Genomic DNA, 15,949 nt, shown 5'->3' on the forward strand with positions numbered 1-15,949 from the left:
AAAAGAGAAAATAAAAAGAAGATTAAATAGAAAATAAAATAAGGATAAAATAGAAATAAAATGAAGTAGAAAATAAAATTTAAATAGAAAATGAAAGAAAATAGAAGAAAAGAATGTAAAATGAATTCAGATTAGTCGAATAAAATATTGAAATAGAATAAAAGAACACAGAGTAAAATACCCTAGAATAAAACTTTAACAATACGATAAAACACGAACGGTTCCCCTCACCAACATCCGCTGTGCCTCTCCCCTTCCCCCCCCTTGCCCGTCCCTCCGTGGGCGGGGCCGGCGCAGGCGGGGGCGGCCCCTTTAAGAGGAAGTAGCGCCGGCCGCGAGCGGCGCGCGGGAGGGCGCGGGAGCGGCGGGAGCGCGGCGGCCGCGCGGGGCGTGCTGCGGCCCGCGGCGAGGGAGTGCTGCGGCCCGGGAGCTGTGCGCGTCCGCCGGCGAGGGAGCGCGGCCCGGCAGGTGCGGGGGCTCGGGGGCTGTGAGGGGATCCGGGAGAGGCTGTGAGGGAGGAGGGCCCTGCGGGACGGGCTCGGAGGGGCCCCCGGGGAAAAGGGGCCGGGAGGGGGCCGCGTGTCCCCAGCCCTGCTCACGTGTCCCCGCAGCCCCGGTGGCCGCGTTCCCCCGGCGGGGCCGGGCCGGGCTCTCCCCGGCCTTGGCGGGACGGGACGGGACCTGTTGAGCTGCGGCCACCGCATCCCCGCTGTGGGCGTTCTTTAATTGTTTGTGTTTGCTTGGGCGGGGGGCGATGGCGGCCGCGGCCCGGCCTGAGCCCCTCAGGAGGGCTCGGAGCCCCCCGGGCGGGGATCGGGGCATGGATCAGGGCATGGATCTGCCTGTGCTGGCCCGGCCCTGAGGAGAAACCCCCTGGATGGAACATCCCCAGCAGAGCCCTGGCTGCTGGGCACAGTCCCCTCCCTTCTGAGGGGTCGGACCTGCTGAAGGATTCGTGAGCAACCGGAAAATTCATAATGAGGGAAAAAAAAATATCGCAGAGAGTAAGGGGGTTGGTGGCACAACTGTGGAGTTACAGCTTTCAACTTCCCTATTTCATCCCACCTCTCCTTCCCGACTTTCTCCAGCCTAGCTACTATAGGTAAAGGCATAGCTCTGAAGTTCCAGCCTTTCAGTCTCTAAACTGGTCGGGGAATGGGGAATTTTCCATTTTTTTTCAGGTCATGGTGAGCCACGGCTCAGCTGTCATGAGGGAGAATGTGTCAGGAGAACTTGAAAGCAAACTCTTGCTCTGCTTCTGTCTCTTGCTGCAGGCTCAGGAATCCTGATCTTACAGAGCTGCCTCTGCTCTGATCTGGGCACAGTGAGCTCCTTCAGAGAGCCTGTGTGAGAAGGACAGACAAAAGTGAGAAGGACAGGCAAAAGAAAGAGCAGGAAGTCCTCTGGAGGGAAAGGACAGGAGATCTGGAGTTGTCCAGTGTGCAGCACAGATGTTTGGGCAAAGCTTTTCTGTCAGTGCTAGTGAAGGGCAAGATTCCCTCCTCTTAGAGCTGCAGAGTGGCCACACTTTCTAGATTTCCATCCCTTTGTTAAAAGTCCCTTTCCGGTCTGGAAATCTTCTGCCATGGCAAGGAGGGATTTTGCTGGGAGATGTGAAACTTCCCCAGCCACCTGTTTATCACAGTCCCCTGGGCTTTGTCCTTGCACTCTGCTTCCTTTCCCAACTTCAGGCTCACTTCCAGCTCCCTGTTTGTCTGTTGCTGTTCCCTGGACTGTGAATCCCATGTTTCAGATTCACTTTCTGTCTTAGTCACTTCCTGTGAGGTGAACCTGGGATGAGCTTGTGACTCCTCAAAATTCCCAAAAAGAGGGAGAGAAGCATTGGGAATTCTTTCCAGTGGTGGCAAAACCTGGAGCTGTTGGTTTGTAGCGAGGAGCTGAGCAGGGAGCTGGTTCCCTGTGCCTGGCTCACCTTGCAGCTCCTGGGATGCTCTGTTGCTCTGTCACCTGTGCCATCATCAGAGATGGAAATGGGCTCTCCTTTGTGCTTGGCCAAGGCTTGGGGAGCTCGGAGTAGACTCAGCATCCTGAGCAAAGTTGTCCTGCTTCACTTCTGCTGCCTCTGGAGCTGTTTGCCAGCTGCTTCCTTGTCCACCTCTAACATGGCCCTTCTGCTGATGGGGTGAAAAATACCCCCAACACTGGAATGGGGTGATTTAGTCCCATTTTGGAGGTTGGACTGTCCAGATCTCTGCTGTGCTTGGTCACTCTTGCTCCTCTGTGAGGGCCAGGGATCTCCACGGCCACACTAATGAAAGAGAAAATGTCCCATGTGAGTGGTGAAAGTATCTGGGGTCAGAGCACTGAGGTTGCAAAACCTTTCCCATCCTGTCCACAGGCCTGGGAAGGGAATTGCTTTCAATTTCTGAGTTTTAATTTCTAGTAAGACAGGGAAGTATTTTCTGATTCTTGAGCCATAAATGCTGCTGTAAGTGGATCCAGAACCAGCTTTACTGGAGCTTTATCAGCTTATCTTTAGGAATATGTAATACCAGCTAATGCTGTCAATAAAGAGTGCACCTTAGGCTGCACCTTTATCCTCCTTTTTCCAGCTGCCCCTGGGAGGCAGAGGTATCCCTGGTTTGCTCTGCTGCCTGCTTCCCTCTGGAGCTGGTGGTGTGGTGCAGGTGCTGCTCTGCTCCTGGTGTATTTGGGTGGGTTTTTGCTCTGGGTGCATGAAGCAGAAGGGAGAGCAGAGGAAGGGATGGAGGCAGCAAAGGCCAGGAAAAAACCCAAAAACAAAACAGCAACTTTTGCAAGTGGGCAAAGCCAGAGCAAAACAATCCATCACATCTGACAGCTTTGACTTCCTCCAGAAAACCTGGCTGAGGTCCCAAAGAGCTGCTGCTGGTGCTGGGTCAGTGTGAGTGAGATGAGGCCACCGTGGTGGTGCTGCAGACACTCCCATGTGTGACCCTGTGCTGATTCAGGGAACTCGTGGGACAGAAGGTGAGCTGGAGCCACCCAGGCAGGAGCTGAGCTGGCCCTGTGGCTGCCCTGAAAGGCCCTGCATTTTCTGCAGGCCTCCCTTGGGGCTGTTTTCTGGCTGCCTTTGCTTCCTTCTCCCTTTTCCTCTGGCTGTGTGATGTGGTTGGTGTTGAGGTGGTCTCCAGCTCCACATCCATGGGCTCGTTCTGTGCCTGGAGCTGTGCTAAGGGATTGAGTTATTCCTGTATCTCCTGCCAGGGCAGGAGAGGCCTCGTGGGCCTCTGCTGTCAGCAAGAAACAATCCTGCCATTCATCCCAACGTGTGACATTAACATAGGGAAAAGGGATGTTTGTCCCTGGGATTATCCATGCTCTGGGAAAGGCTGGTTGTGTGGCCAGCTCGTGCTCCAGCTCAGCCCTGGGGTGTGATCCCACACTTCCTGGGATCCCAGCCCACTGTTACAATGGTGCCATAGTCATTTTATCATCCTAATGCAAATTTCATGCTCCAAACTGATGTTAGCGTTGACTTGGGTGGGGGCAGATCCCAAAGTTAGAGGAAATGGAACTGCTCTGGGCCCAGAAATATCCCTGTCCAATGAAGACAGGACAAGCAGGGAGAGACAAGCAGCTCAGCTGGGACTTAATATAACACCACCCTGCCCTTCCAGCCCTGTAGTGGGGACAGCAAGAGGCCTTCCTGGAGGACCTGGAAAAGTGGGAGCTGCTCCTACTGTGCCATCACTGGCCTTGGGCTCTTCCCTGGCAATTGTTGTGTGTGCAGTTAACCCGTGCTGAGTCGTGACCCAGCTTGTCAGCTTAGCACAGCCCTGCAGAGCCCACAGAGGATTAGCTCTGCCTCCACACGCAGCCCCAGCCTGGCGGGAGGCAGGGACACCTTCCAGCAGCCCTGCAAGGCCCTGACATTGCAATGGATGCAGATGTCACGGAAGGAAGAGCAGCGGGGCTGGCCCTGAGTCAGTAACACCCGGGGCTCCCTGGGGCTCCCTGCAGCCGCTGCTGTTCCAGGGGAACAGTTGGGGATTGCAGCATCTGCTGCCTGACCTTTCCCTCTGGGCAGGGAAGCAGGAGGGGACCTTTTACAGAGCTTACTTTCTCGTGTGGCTTTTCTCCCTCTGTGGCTGTGGAGAGCAAGGCCAGGGGGACAAACCACGCTGGAAATTTGGGTTTCTTGCCTTCCCTCTCCCTTGCCAGACTGGGTTTTCCAGCCTCCCCAGCACTCACTGCCTCACCTGCCCTCTCTCAGCATCCCTGTGCAGTGTGAGCAGTGTCACCCATAACATCCCTCCTGTCACTGCCCATGGTCTGAATGTCAGTCCTGATCTGGGAGCCAAGCAATAAACTCCCTGTTCATCCATCTGCCTGGGATGGATGCTGGTGTCTCACTGCTGGCTGACCTGGGCTCTCTGCTCCAAGCAGCAGCATTGCCACCTGCAGCTCTTGATGGGCTCTGCCAGAGCTCCCCTCATCTCTGGTGGGTCCTCTGCTATCCCAGATACTGCTTAATTTAACAGGGCTTTTCCCTTTATTCCATAAACTAACTCAACTTTGGGATTGTCTGGAATGCTTGGCCTTGCAGGGGCGAAGGAGATGCCAGTTAAAGCCCAGGAGAACTATTTTTGCTCTTTTATTATGCTTTTTTCTCTTCTCATTCATATAGCCTTGTCCTGCTCCTAAACCAACCTCTTCCCCTAAGCCACCCTTTTTCCAGGAAGGGCCTGGAGACGTGGGAAGTCCCAGGAGATCTGTACCATTTCTTACTCGGGAATTTCCAAATTGTGCAGCAGATTGGAATAGCGAGGCCTGGGGGTGGCTGGCAACGAGCAGGACCTTCTTAAAGCTGACTCTGGTGAGAGACAAAAGGCTCTTTGTTTGCCCAAACCTTGGGAACTCAGCATTTCCAGTGTGCCCCTGTTCAGATTTGCTTGCGAAGGCTGCTGCTAAAAGAAAAATGTGGATGTTGTCCTGCAGAGAATGAAGTGGGGTTGGGGTTGGGGTTGGAGGTGCAGCTGGGCTGGGTCGAGCTGCTCCTTCTCCAGAAAGTTCTGAGCAGCTTCAGCTGCAGGGGCTGAGCTGGGGGGATGGACGGGGAAGGCAATGCCGAAGGGAACAGCCGTGGCTCAGCTCTCCTGCAGCAGCATGGAGTGATCCTGCGGGAGGAGGAAAGGCAGAGCTTGCAGAGGGGAAGGATTAATTTTGGGAAAACATTGGCAGCTCCCTGGGCCGGGAGGCTGGAGGCAGTGCCAGACAGGAAGCGGCTGACGTGGAAGTGCCGGCTGGCCGGGATTATGAATGGCCAGGGGTGCCTTCCAGCCACACGGAGCCCTCCTCGCCCTGCCCTGCCCTGCCCTGCCCGAGGTAAGCACGGGGCAGACCTTCGCTCCTCATATCACAAATCCATTCAGAAGAGCAGCTGCAAGTCTGCTCCCAGGAAGACGAGCCCTCGTTTGTTGCCAGACTGGCTCTGGAGGCACAGAAACTGGCTGCCATTAGTGCGGTGCGGCTGCCAGGATTGTTCTGGTCCCTGCTCTCTGTAGTAAAATCTCTCCTTTGATCGGAGCAAACCAGGATCATCCTGTCCCGAGCCACTGAGCTAGTGCAGAGTGGCCATGGGAAGGGATTTGTGAAAGGAGGAGGGGGATGGAATTGTGGAAAAAATGTGCGTGAGCGTCCGTCTTGGCTGTTTTGTGCAAGTTGCCCGTTTGAAGCTGCTTTTCTTCTGTAAATTCAGGTTTTTACTTGAAATGCTCGGTGCATCCAAAATACCTTCATCAGGGCTGCTTTGTCAATCAGAGGGGTTTTGTGTCCTGTATTGGGACCTCTGGCCTGGCGTTGAGGACCCTGGAATGGCTCGGGGAAGCAGGATCGTGGCTTCCCTCTTCTGGGGAGCTCTGGGGGCACGGTGGCTGTCACAAGCTCCCCACCCGAGGCTTACAAGTGATGCGAGGACAGCAGCCTGGCTTCCCGGACAGGAAACTGGACAGTCCCTGATTTGAAGAGCTGCCTTGCTCTCTGGGCTGTGCTGTTCCAGCAGAGGCAGCAGGATGTGGCCGGCCCGGCGCTGGAGTCACAGAGGAGGGAGAGGGAGGCGGCCTCGTGTCTGACCCCTCCCCAGCTGCGGAGCCGCCGCGTTGTGGCCGCCCATGAAACCAACAGGGAGGTTTTTCCCCCTCTTTTGAAAAAGGAAGCTTGGCCTCGGCGCCTGCCAGTGCTGCAGAGGGTGCAGAGCGGGGCTGAGCCCTCTGCAGGAGTGACTGCTGAGGCCAGGAGCACAGGTAGGAGCTTGCTCACTGCTGCCTTGCTGGTTTTCCCTGGCTGTTGTTAAAGCCCTGTGCAGTGCTGGCAGCAGAGGGGAGCATGGAGTGCTGCTGGGGCTGGCACTGATGGAGCAGTCATGGGACTCCTGGAGTCCTTTTTGGGCCATTCTGCCTCTGTAGGGAGGGCAGGATCTGTCGGGAACTCTGCTGGCTCCTGGAAAACTCGGGATGGCTCAGCAGGGTGCAAGGGGAGGCAGTCTCCTGGCGTTTTGGAGGAGCTGACTCTTCTCTTTTCCAGACTCTGAGCTGCTTTTACAAGTGACCAAGAGTTGGGAAGCAGCTGCCTGGGCTTCCTTCCTCTGCCCAGAGCCTGGTGTTAGAGCAAGGCAGCTCCTCATGATCCACCATTCCTGGCGAGGGAGGAGGAATGGCAGGACAGTGCCAACAGCCCTGGCAGCAAAACCAGCCCAGGACTGGAGCTGCACAAGCAGGGAGTCAGAGAAAAGGAGCTTTTGGGATGGGAGGGAAAGGGAGGGCCAGGCCTTGAGCCCCTGGGCAGGCAAGTCAGCACAGCAGGAGCTGCTCCTCCCGTGTCCTTGGGATAAGCTGGAGGTGTGTTTGTGCCCTGGGCAGCCCACGGGGGTCATGGGCTCTGATCCTGAGCGCTGGCCAAGGTCCTCTCAGAGCACCAGTGACGTCTGCTGTGATCTTGGCTGGCTCAAAGGAGGAGGCAACAAAATGTACTGAGGTTTGTTTAGGGGGGAGTGGTTTTCCCCCCACCTTTAAAGCTTGCAGATACCATCCAGGTGCTTTGCATGTCCCATTTCCCAATTGTCTCTAACCTTTCCTTTCCCTTGTGTGCGGGGGCGGTGTCAGCTGTGACTCCTGCCTGTGGAAGTAGGTGTTGTACAGATGATATCATCTCTGAGCAATGTCAGGGATGCTTTGGTCTCTGTGCCTCTTTATTTTTATTTTTTTCCTAGAGCTAAATGTTTCTTTTAGCTCATTGCAGTCAGAGACCGTAATTAAATAGGCTGCATCTGCTTGATGTCTCAGCTACTCATTTTGCTAATGCTTCACACAGATGCTGAATCGTCTGAGAGACAATTGCTCTGTGTTGAGCTCCTCAGTTCTCAGGGATGATGTCTCCATAGGATCAGGGATTTGTTTGTAGGACAAGTACTGCCTCCACACCAAGTAAACTGCCCTGCACAGAGACCCTGATAATATGGGGGGGCTGGGAAATCCTGAGCCATGTGAAAAGTGACAAGGGCAAGGGTCAGATCCTGCCCTGGGATGGGGCAGCCCTGGGTGCAGGGACAGACTGGGAATGAGAGGCTGGAGAGCAGCGCCGTGGGAAGGGCCCTGGGGGTCCTGGTCAGGGGCAAGTTGGATCTGAGTCACTGCTGGGCCCTGGCAGCCCCAAGGGCCACCCTGTGCTGGGGGCACCAGGCCCAGGGAGGGATTGTCCCACTCTGCTCTGCCCTGGGGCAGCCTCACCTCCAGTGCTGGGGGCACTTTGGGCACCACGAGATCAGAAGGAGCCAAAGCTGTTGGAGAGTGGCCAAAGGAGGGACACGGAGCTGGGGAAGGGCTGAGGAGCAGCTGAGGGCACTTGGCTGGTTCAGCTGGAGCCCAGGAGACTGAGGGGAGGCTCCTGGGGGCTGCAGCTCCTGCCCAGGGCAGGCACAGGGGCAGGGGCTGAGCTCTGCTCTGGGACAGGGACAGGAGCCCAGCAAGGGCTGGAGCTGGGCCAGGCCTTGGCATGGAGCTCAGGGCAAGGTTCTTCCCCCCGAGGCTGCTGGGCACTGCCCAGGCTCCCCAGGGAATGGTGCCAAGGCTGCCACAGCTCCAGGAGCTCCCAGGGCTGCTCAGGGTGGGGTTCTTGGGGTGCCTGTGCAGGGACAGGGCTGCACTGATCATCCCTGAGGGTCCCTTCTGACTCAGGATATTCTGGGATTCTATGAAGTCTTTCCATCCCGCTCAGATGAGGAAAATGATTGGTGTTTGTTTCTTGATGTGTGGTGCCAAAGCCAGGGGATGTTTGTTTTTACCCTTAGGTTTTACATCCACATCCATGGCAGGCCCTGCAGAGCAGATCCTCCAGAAAAGAAGCAGGGATGGAATCACTGCTGGGAGTGCTCCAGGGAGCCACATGGAGGGTGCTGCTGCTGCTGCTTTGTGGTTTCTTGTGTGAGAGGATGTGTTTTCCTCCATCTCCAGTGCAGGGAACTCATCACAAGAGCTTCCCTGGACTTTCTGCTGGAAGTAGCAGCAGCCTCAGCACCTGCTGCCCACATTGCTGGTTCTGTGGGGGCCCTGCCTCGGTTCCGGGGTGGGCGCAGTCCCTGGAGCTTCCTGCTCTGCCACAGGATGTGGCCAGGCTGTGACACAGCTCCTGCTAACCAGCACTGCTCAGCTGTCTCCCCACACCCTTCACTGCTTCCTCTGCCACGTCTGGGGCTGGATCACGCTCCAGAGGACACATCTGCCAGGGCTTTGTGCTGGGTTGGCCTCCCCTGAGGTGGCTCACGGGGTCACAGCAGCTGTTTTGGCAGCAGAAGGCCAGGTTGGATGGGGCTTGGAGCAACCTGATCTAGTGGAAGGTGTCCCTGCCCATGGCAGGGAGTTGCAGCTGGATGGTCTTTAAGGTTCCTTCCAATCTAAACCATTCCATGATGACATATCTGCTCTGGATTCACCTCTCAGCCCACATTAAATTGCTTTTAGGGTTTCTCCCAACACATCATATCCCATGTTGGGGTTTGGATCTCTCAGCTCCTGCATGGAAGAGGTTACTGAGCCCATTCCCGCAGGAAATGTTGAGCCTGTTCTTAGTGAGGTGAACTGAAGTGGTTTGGGGTTTCTTCCTCACTGTAATTAAATAAGGAAACAAGAGGCCTTGGCTTTAAAGCTTTTTAATCTTTCTTCAGAGAAGAACTGCTGATTAGCACTGCAGCATCTGTTAGAGACGGGCTCGATTGCAACCACAGTAGTCATGACCTTGAGTTTGGGATGTGCTTGCCAGCATTTGAGGACACTATTTACCTATTGGAGCAACACTCATGTAAATCTGAGGCCTCATGTAAATTTAAGTAGATTCTGCTTGGGGAAAGGGTTGGTTTTTTTTTTTTTTTTTTTTGCTTGCTTGCTTATGAAATTATGGAAACTTATTTATGGTATTTAAGGCATCAGCTTAATTTTTATTACTTTATTCATTTCTCTGTCCAGCACATGTAAAATAATATTTTTGGTACACAAAGCTTTCTGCCTTAAGCTTTCATCAAAGAGCAGCCTGGCACAAATTCTGTGAGGGGCTGGATGTGGGAACAAAGGAGGTATAATTAGCTACAGATAAACAGAGCTGTGTTTCTTGTCAGCATCCCTTCAGATCTCAACTTGTGTCTCACCCTTGGAGCTGATTTTCTACAGTCTGGAAGAGGAAGATGAGCTTCCCCTCATCTTCCAGTTTTCAACTTGTAAACGCAGCTAAACTGAAGTGGGAAATATGTTTATGGTCTGTGTACACCTGCAGAAGAGGCTGTGGCTGCTCTCTCAGGGCTGGTGTTATTTCAGGATATTTGCTTTCCGGGTGCCTGAGCTGTGACTTCTTCTTCTTGTTGCCCTCCACCCCTTGGTTCCTGTCTCTCACTTTCCGTGGCTGGCTTGGTGGGGGCTGCCTGGCAGCAGCTCTGAGCTGTCTTGTGGGCTGGCATGACCTGGCCTGGCCTCATTCCCAAAGAGGGGATGCAGAGGTGAAAATGGGATCTGGGTGAAACCCAGCTGGTTTTACCCTTTGTTCAGTGCATGTCAGCCAAGCAGGTGGTGGCATTTCTACAGCCTTGGGGTCTCATGGTGTGGCACTGTTGGGGTGAGTGGCAGCCCTCTCCCTGGCTGTGGGGCCTGTTCCCTCATTCCCACATGGAACAGGTCAGGAGGTGACTCTGTCCAGCCCCTCCAGCCTCCCCTCCCCTCTGCTCCAGCTGGGGAAGGGAAGGGGGAGGAAGGAAAGAAAGCTGCTGTGGGCTCCCCCCCCTTCTCAGATGTGGGGCGAGGGCCCAGATGGCATCCCAGATCTCTTCCTATGGGATTTAGACGAGGTTTCCTGTTGAGAAAGCTGTTCCTAATCGCTGCCCTTCTGTGCTGTGTTGCAGATCAGGACCAGATGAGCAGAGGGAGGTTTCTCTGAAGATCAGAGTCGCCCCAGCCGTGCCCCGGGAAGCGGCTGTCACCGCTGCGGGCCTGCAGGACGCGCCAGAGGAGGAAAATGTCCCACGCTTTAAAGCAAGTGTTCAATAAGGACAAAACCTTCCGGCCCAAGCGCAAGTTCGAGCCGGGCACTCAGCGCTTTGAGCTGCACAAGAAGGCCCAGGCCTCGCTCAACGCCGGCCTGGACTTGAAGGTGGCCGTGCAGCTGCCGCCGGGCGAGGAGCAGAACGACTGGGTGGCCGTGCACGTCGTGGACTTCTTCAACCGCATCAACCTCATCTACGGCACCATCAGTGACTATTGCACGGAGCAGTCCTGCCCCGTCATGTCGGGGGGGCCCAAGTACGAGTACCGGTGGCAGGACGAGCACAAGTACCGCAAACCCACGGCCCTGTCTGCGCCCCAGTACATGAACCTGCTCATGGACTGGATCGAGGTGCAGATCAACAACGAGGACATCTTCCCCACCAATGTCGGTGAGTTTGGGTTCCAGCTGCGGCTGGAGGGAGGGAGGGAGGGGTGTGGAGCCTTCTCGTGGAGCTCCTGTTGCTGTTTCAGGAGATGCTGCAGCACAGCTGAGTCCTGTAGCAGAGCAGTTTCCCTCTGTGCAGTGAGCTCTTCCCAGCTCTTCTGCAGTGCTGGAATACCCAGATCCCACTGGGATCATGGATACCTCGAGTATCCATACCTCAATGCCTCCAGTGAAACAGGAGGCTGCCCTTGGAGCAGTCAGTCAGTCTCTGAGTGGCTCATGCTGGATGCAGGATGGCTCTCTGGGAGCTGCTGGCCAGCCCAGGTCTGAGGAACAGCTCTGTGTCACCTGGTGATGGTGTCACTTGCCATAATCACCCCCTCTGTTATTAGAGGCCACACTGGCTGCCTCTGCCCCTGCTGAGGGGTGGGATGCTGGCACAGGCCTGGAGGGAAGGGCCACGTTTCATCTACTGCCAGGAATTTGGCCTAAGTCACCTCAATCTCCATATCCAAATGCAGCTTTAGGACAGAGATTGTTGGGTATTATTTTGTGATGAAGATGGAAGAATTTAGTCTCTAGGTTATCACGTAAATACAATTGAGCCTATGCAGTTGTAGCTGAGCTTCCATCTCCTGGGATGGAGGAGATGAGGTGCAGCAGAGCTCCCTCCCTCCCTCCCTCCTGCCCTGGTGTTTTTCCCGTTGGAGCTCTGATGGGATGCAGTTGGTCCCTATTTGGGGCACATCTGCCACTTGAGCATCCACAGGGATCCTCCACTGTGCCAAAATGCTGCTTAAACCTGGTGTGGAGTGGGCAGGGAGGCAAGGGGGGCCGTAAACAGCCAGTTTGAGAGAGCTGCAGCACCAAACCCTCCCCTGCCATTCTTCTCACGCTGCACAGGCTCTGCTGCAGCTCCCTGGGGACCTCACTGGGGGTGTTGGTTCTGTTCTGGGCTGCAGGACGAACTTCCGACAGCACGAGGGTTGTGGTTTGGGGTTTTTGAGTTGTTACTGTCTTCAGCTCAGCTTTAACCAGGTCCTTCAATGCTGACTGAAATGCTGCAGCCCTGGCAGAGCAAGGAAAGGGTTTAACTCGTCCTTGTTCCTCCAGAAACAGTGTGAACTTTACACCCTGATATCCCATGGAGGTGGCTGCATGGCCAGACTGCTCTGCTGCAGGGGCCCAGCCAAACAGTCCTGGAGCCTTCAAAGAGGACCTAAACAGCTTTAATTTTTAACCAAAGAGCTAAAGATGTACCAAAACAAGGGATAACTGTGGGGAGTTAACAGCCCTTTCCTTTGGAAGTTGCTTGGTTGTATCTGGTGTTTTGCACTGTTTATATAAATACATCAAGCAGTAGTAGAAGAAACTCTTGTCTGACTGAAACAATTGCTGGGAATGTGGGCTCTGCTTTCAGTCACAGCAGTGCATCACTCTGTCACTGAAAAAAATCTGTGCTTCGAAAAATGTGATCCAAAGGAAAGGAAAAAGGAGACAAGAGCTGGAAATTACCAGGGACAGAACTTTTGGCTCAATCTGTCCATTTTACCAATTTATTATACCAATTTCCATTATACCAATTTCCATCAATCTATCTATTTTACCAATTTATTTTAGCCCTAAGCAACCAGCTTGAACTTGACCAAAAGTTTTTCATGGCCACTCTTCCCCTCCCAAGGTACTCCCTTCCCCAAGAACTTCCTCCCAGTGGTGAAGAAGATTCTGTCCAGGCTCTTCCGGGTGTTTGTCCACGTCTACATCCACCACTTTGACAGGATCACCCAGATGGGCTCGGAGGCTCACGTGAACACCTGCTACAAGCACTTTTACTACTTTGTGAAAGAGTTCAATCTCATAGACACCAAGGAGCTGGAGCCCCTGGTGAGTGTCTGCTGGGGCTCTCAGGGTCTGTGGCCAGCACAGGGCTGGGGGAGTCACAGAGGGCTCTGGAACCTTCTCAGGAGGCCCCACCTCAAATCCTGCGGTCAGTTTTGGGCCCCTCACTCCAGCAAAGACATTGAGGGGTTGGAGCATGTCCAGAGATAGGAACAGAGGTGGGGAAGGGTCTGGAGCAACTGAGGGAGCTGGGGTTGCTCAGCCTGGAGAAGAGGAGGCTCGGGGGGACCTTCTGGCTCTGCACAACTCCTGACAGGAGGGGACAGCCCAGGGGGACTCAGTCTTGTCCCAGGTAACAAGTGACAGGACAGGAGCAAGCTCTCAAACTGTGCCAGTGGAGGTTTATATTGGATTTAAGGGAAAATTTCTTCACTAAAGGGGTGGGACAAGCATTGGAAAGGTCTGCCCAGGGCAGTGTTGGAGTCATCATCCCTAGAAAAAATGTGTGGCTGTGACACCTGGGGACGTGGTTTAGTGGTGACACAGCAGTGGTGGGGTAATGGTTGGACTTGATGATCTTGAGACTCTTTCCAACCCTTAAGGATTCCATGATTCCCTTCTAAAGCTGGTTGCCCAAATTCAGGACCAGTTGGCCTTGCAGTGTAACTGTCAGGAACCTGGCAGTCAGGATGGGACTGAGATGTGGTGGGGGGAACACAGCCCTGCCCCAACTGGGCAGCAGGGTCACCCCGTGCCTGGGAGTGCTACTGACAGCTACACACAGGGGGTTTTTATCTACACCCTCACCTGGGAGCCTGGGATCCTCCTTCACAGTCCCTTGTGTTCTCTGTCCCTTTGACAGAAGGAAATGACCTCCAGGATGTGCCACTGAGCTCAGACCCTCCTGCTCCCACCTCGGCACCTCCTCCGAGGACTCCGAGCCCCCACCCCAGACTGGAGAGGTGATTCAAGGGGAGAACAGAGACGTTTTGTTGAAGAAATTATATATTTTTAATGAGTTTCAATGTAAAACTGTGATACTGCAGGAATATTTTTTTAAAGATGCTCTAGATTAACTAATTTTTTTATAGTAATTTCTATAAAAAAGAAAGAAGATATTTTGTGGGCCACTTGATGGGAATGTTGGCTCTCGGAGCGGGGAAGAGCTGCCTGAGCTGCCTCCTCCATGTGCCCTGAGTGAGCTGAGCCAGACACTTCACACAGAGCTGTGTCGTGGGGCTGGTGCTGCCATGGAAGCAGTGCCTCCCTTGGGATACACATTTCCCACCTCTGGAGGTAGGGTACAGGACTGGTGTACATGGATCCCCCAGCACCTCTTCCACTGGCTGTGAGTCTGGGTTTGGGGCAGAGCTGCTCTGTGCCCACCTGTCCCCAAGGCCTGGCTCTCCTGTGCTCCCTCTGAGTGAGCTGGGACTGGGCTTCATCCCAAGGCTGCCACAGCTGGGGCTGGTGCTGCTGGAGTGGAAATCTGCCCTCAAGTGTCAGGCCAGCCCTGAGCTGAGCTCTGCACACACAGCCCAGCTGTGGCTCTGCACTGTCCCCATGGGGACACAGATCCACACTGGCAGCTCCTCATGGGAGCCACCAGAGGGAAGGTGCTGGGACAGGCACCAGGAATTCTCCTCCATCCCCTCCCTCCCTCCCTGTCCCTCGTGGTACGCTGACCCTGCTGGGACCATCCTGCTTCCCATTGGGGTATGGAGCCTTCTCCCCTTCATCAGCATCACCATCCCATCCAGCTGTGCACATCTGGGACCAAAATCTCTGCTGTGCAGCCAGAGCCCCCCAGCCTCGCCCGCTGCTTGCACGAGGAGAGCTTGGCAGTGCCCCTGGTAGGTCGTGGGTCTACCTAGGACTTGGGGACCAGTAAGTGACCAAACTGCACCACTAACCAACCACTTCTTCCTTACAAAGCATTCCCGTGCCCTGGAATCTCTGTACGTACGTGACTCTCTCATTTCTCACCCTGCCGTTAGGACACTCGTACAAATACCACTCGTGCTCTGAAATGGAACCAATAAATTATGTTGTATTTACACAGCACACGCCGCCGCCGAGCGTCTCGTGACTGCACCTTCGTCAGAACCTTCCCATCAGCAAAACAAACACGGGGTGTTTGGGCTCCTTGGGGATTGTGCTGGGGAGCTGGGAGCTCGTGGGTGTGTGCTCCTGGCACAGCTCCTGGGGCTTGGTTGGGTTCCTCCTGCTCTCCATGTGCCAGCTCCAAGCTCTGTGCTGTGTTCCAAGGCCATGGGGCCTGACCCAGGGGTTGTGCTGCTGCCTTGTGTCTGCAGTGTCTCTGTACCCCAGGGTTGAGCTGTTCTCCCAGCTCTGAAACTCAAGTGGAAGTGGGCAAGGGAGGGGAATTCCAGCTCACCAACTTGCCAAGAGGCTCCTCTACAATGGGAAGGAGCCAGGGGTGTAGTCATTGAGGCTGGTGGACTAAATTGGGAAAAACTCTGCATTTGGGAGATGCACATTGTTTTCCTGGCCAGGAGGGGAGTCAGGGGCTCCTCAGCTGTAGCTCCTCCTGTTCCCTGCCTGCAGCACTGGCTCTTGCCCATTCCCCTGCCCAGTGGAGGTGCTGGGACCACCCTCCAGCCCTCTCCCAGTGTTTTGTGGGTGCAGCTCAGCTGGAGAACATGCTGTTCCTTGGTGTGGAATATCTCTGGCCAGCCTGGGTCAGCTATCCCAGCCCTGCTTCCCCCAGTTGTTGTGCCCCTCCTTGCTGGCAGAGCATGGGACACACAAAGTCCTTGGCTTAGGGTAAGCACTGCTCAGCAACACCAAAACATCGGTGTGTTATCAGCATTATTCTCATCCCAGATCCCAAACACAGCCCTGGACCAGCTACTGGGGCGAGAACTGGCTCTGTCCCAGCTGAAACCAGGACACCTGCAAGGCCCCAGGTGCTGAGCCGTGGTGGGGCTGCAGGTGGGTGGTGAGTGCTGCTGGGTCAGCCCTCAGAGCCAGGGCAGCTCCTGCTGCAGTTCCTCAGCTTCCCCTTTCACATTCCTGGGGTGCTGTGGGTGCTTTCTGGGGACGTGTGGCACCTGTGACCCACAGGGCTGCAGGGACCTGCCTTCCTCAGCCCCCCTTTCTTTCTGGGGGAAAGACCCTCCCATGCCAGACCAGCTCAGCCAAGGGAGGAGGAGGAGGAGGAGGAGGAAAAGCACCTTGG

At 54.9% G+C, this 15,949-nt stretch overlaps 1 protein-coding gene across 2 annotated transcripts; it reads left to right on the top strand.

The window, feature by feature from the left end:
• Positions 1-310: 310 nt before the first annotated feature.
• Positions 311-14,811, top strand: MOB3A (MOB kinase activator 3A). Of its 2 annotated transcripts, none has more exons than XM_054650348.2 (4): positions 311-468; positions 10,382-10,912; positions 12,590-12,792; positions 13,610-14,811. In XM_054650348.2, the coding sequence occupies exons 2-4, from the start codon at positions 10,495-10,497 to the stop codon at positions 13,637-13,639; spliced, it is 651 nt and encodes a 216-aa protein (XP_054506323.1). In that variant the 5' UTR covers positions 311-468; positions 10,382-10,494; the 3' UTR covers positions 13,640-14,811. The 2 variants fall into 2 exon arrangements, with proteins under 2 accessions (XP_054506323.1, XP_054506324.1); XM_054650349.2 differs by lacking the exon at positions 311-468 and adding an exon at positions 6,092-6,245.
• The last annotated feature ends 1,138 nt before the right edge of the window (positions 14,812-15,949 follow it).

This window comes from Agelaius phoeniceus, chromosome 29 (assembly GCF_051311805.1).
Source record: "Agelaius phoeniceus isolate bAgePho1 chromosome 29, bAgePho1.hap1, whole genome shotgun sequence".
Taxonomy (NCBI): domain Eukaryota; kingdom Metazoa; phylum Chordata; class Aves; order Passeriformes; family Icteridae; genus Agelaius; species Agelaius phoeniceus.

Excerpts from the sequence above, each read along its gene's own strand:
- MOB3A (XM_054650348.2), top strand. The coding sequence starts at position 10,495 with ATGTCCCACGCTTTAAAGCAAGTGTTCAATAAGGACAAAACCTTCCGG. Across the intron at positions 10,913-12,589 it reads CATCTTCCCCACCAATGTCG|GTACTCCCTTCCCCAAGAAC; the intron begins GTGAGTTTGGGT and ends TCCCCTCCCAAG. Across the intron at positions 12,793-13,609 it reads CCAAGGAGCTGGAGCCCCTG|AAGGAAATGACCTCCAGGAT; the intron begins GTGAGTGTCTGC and ends TCCCTTTGACAG.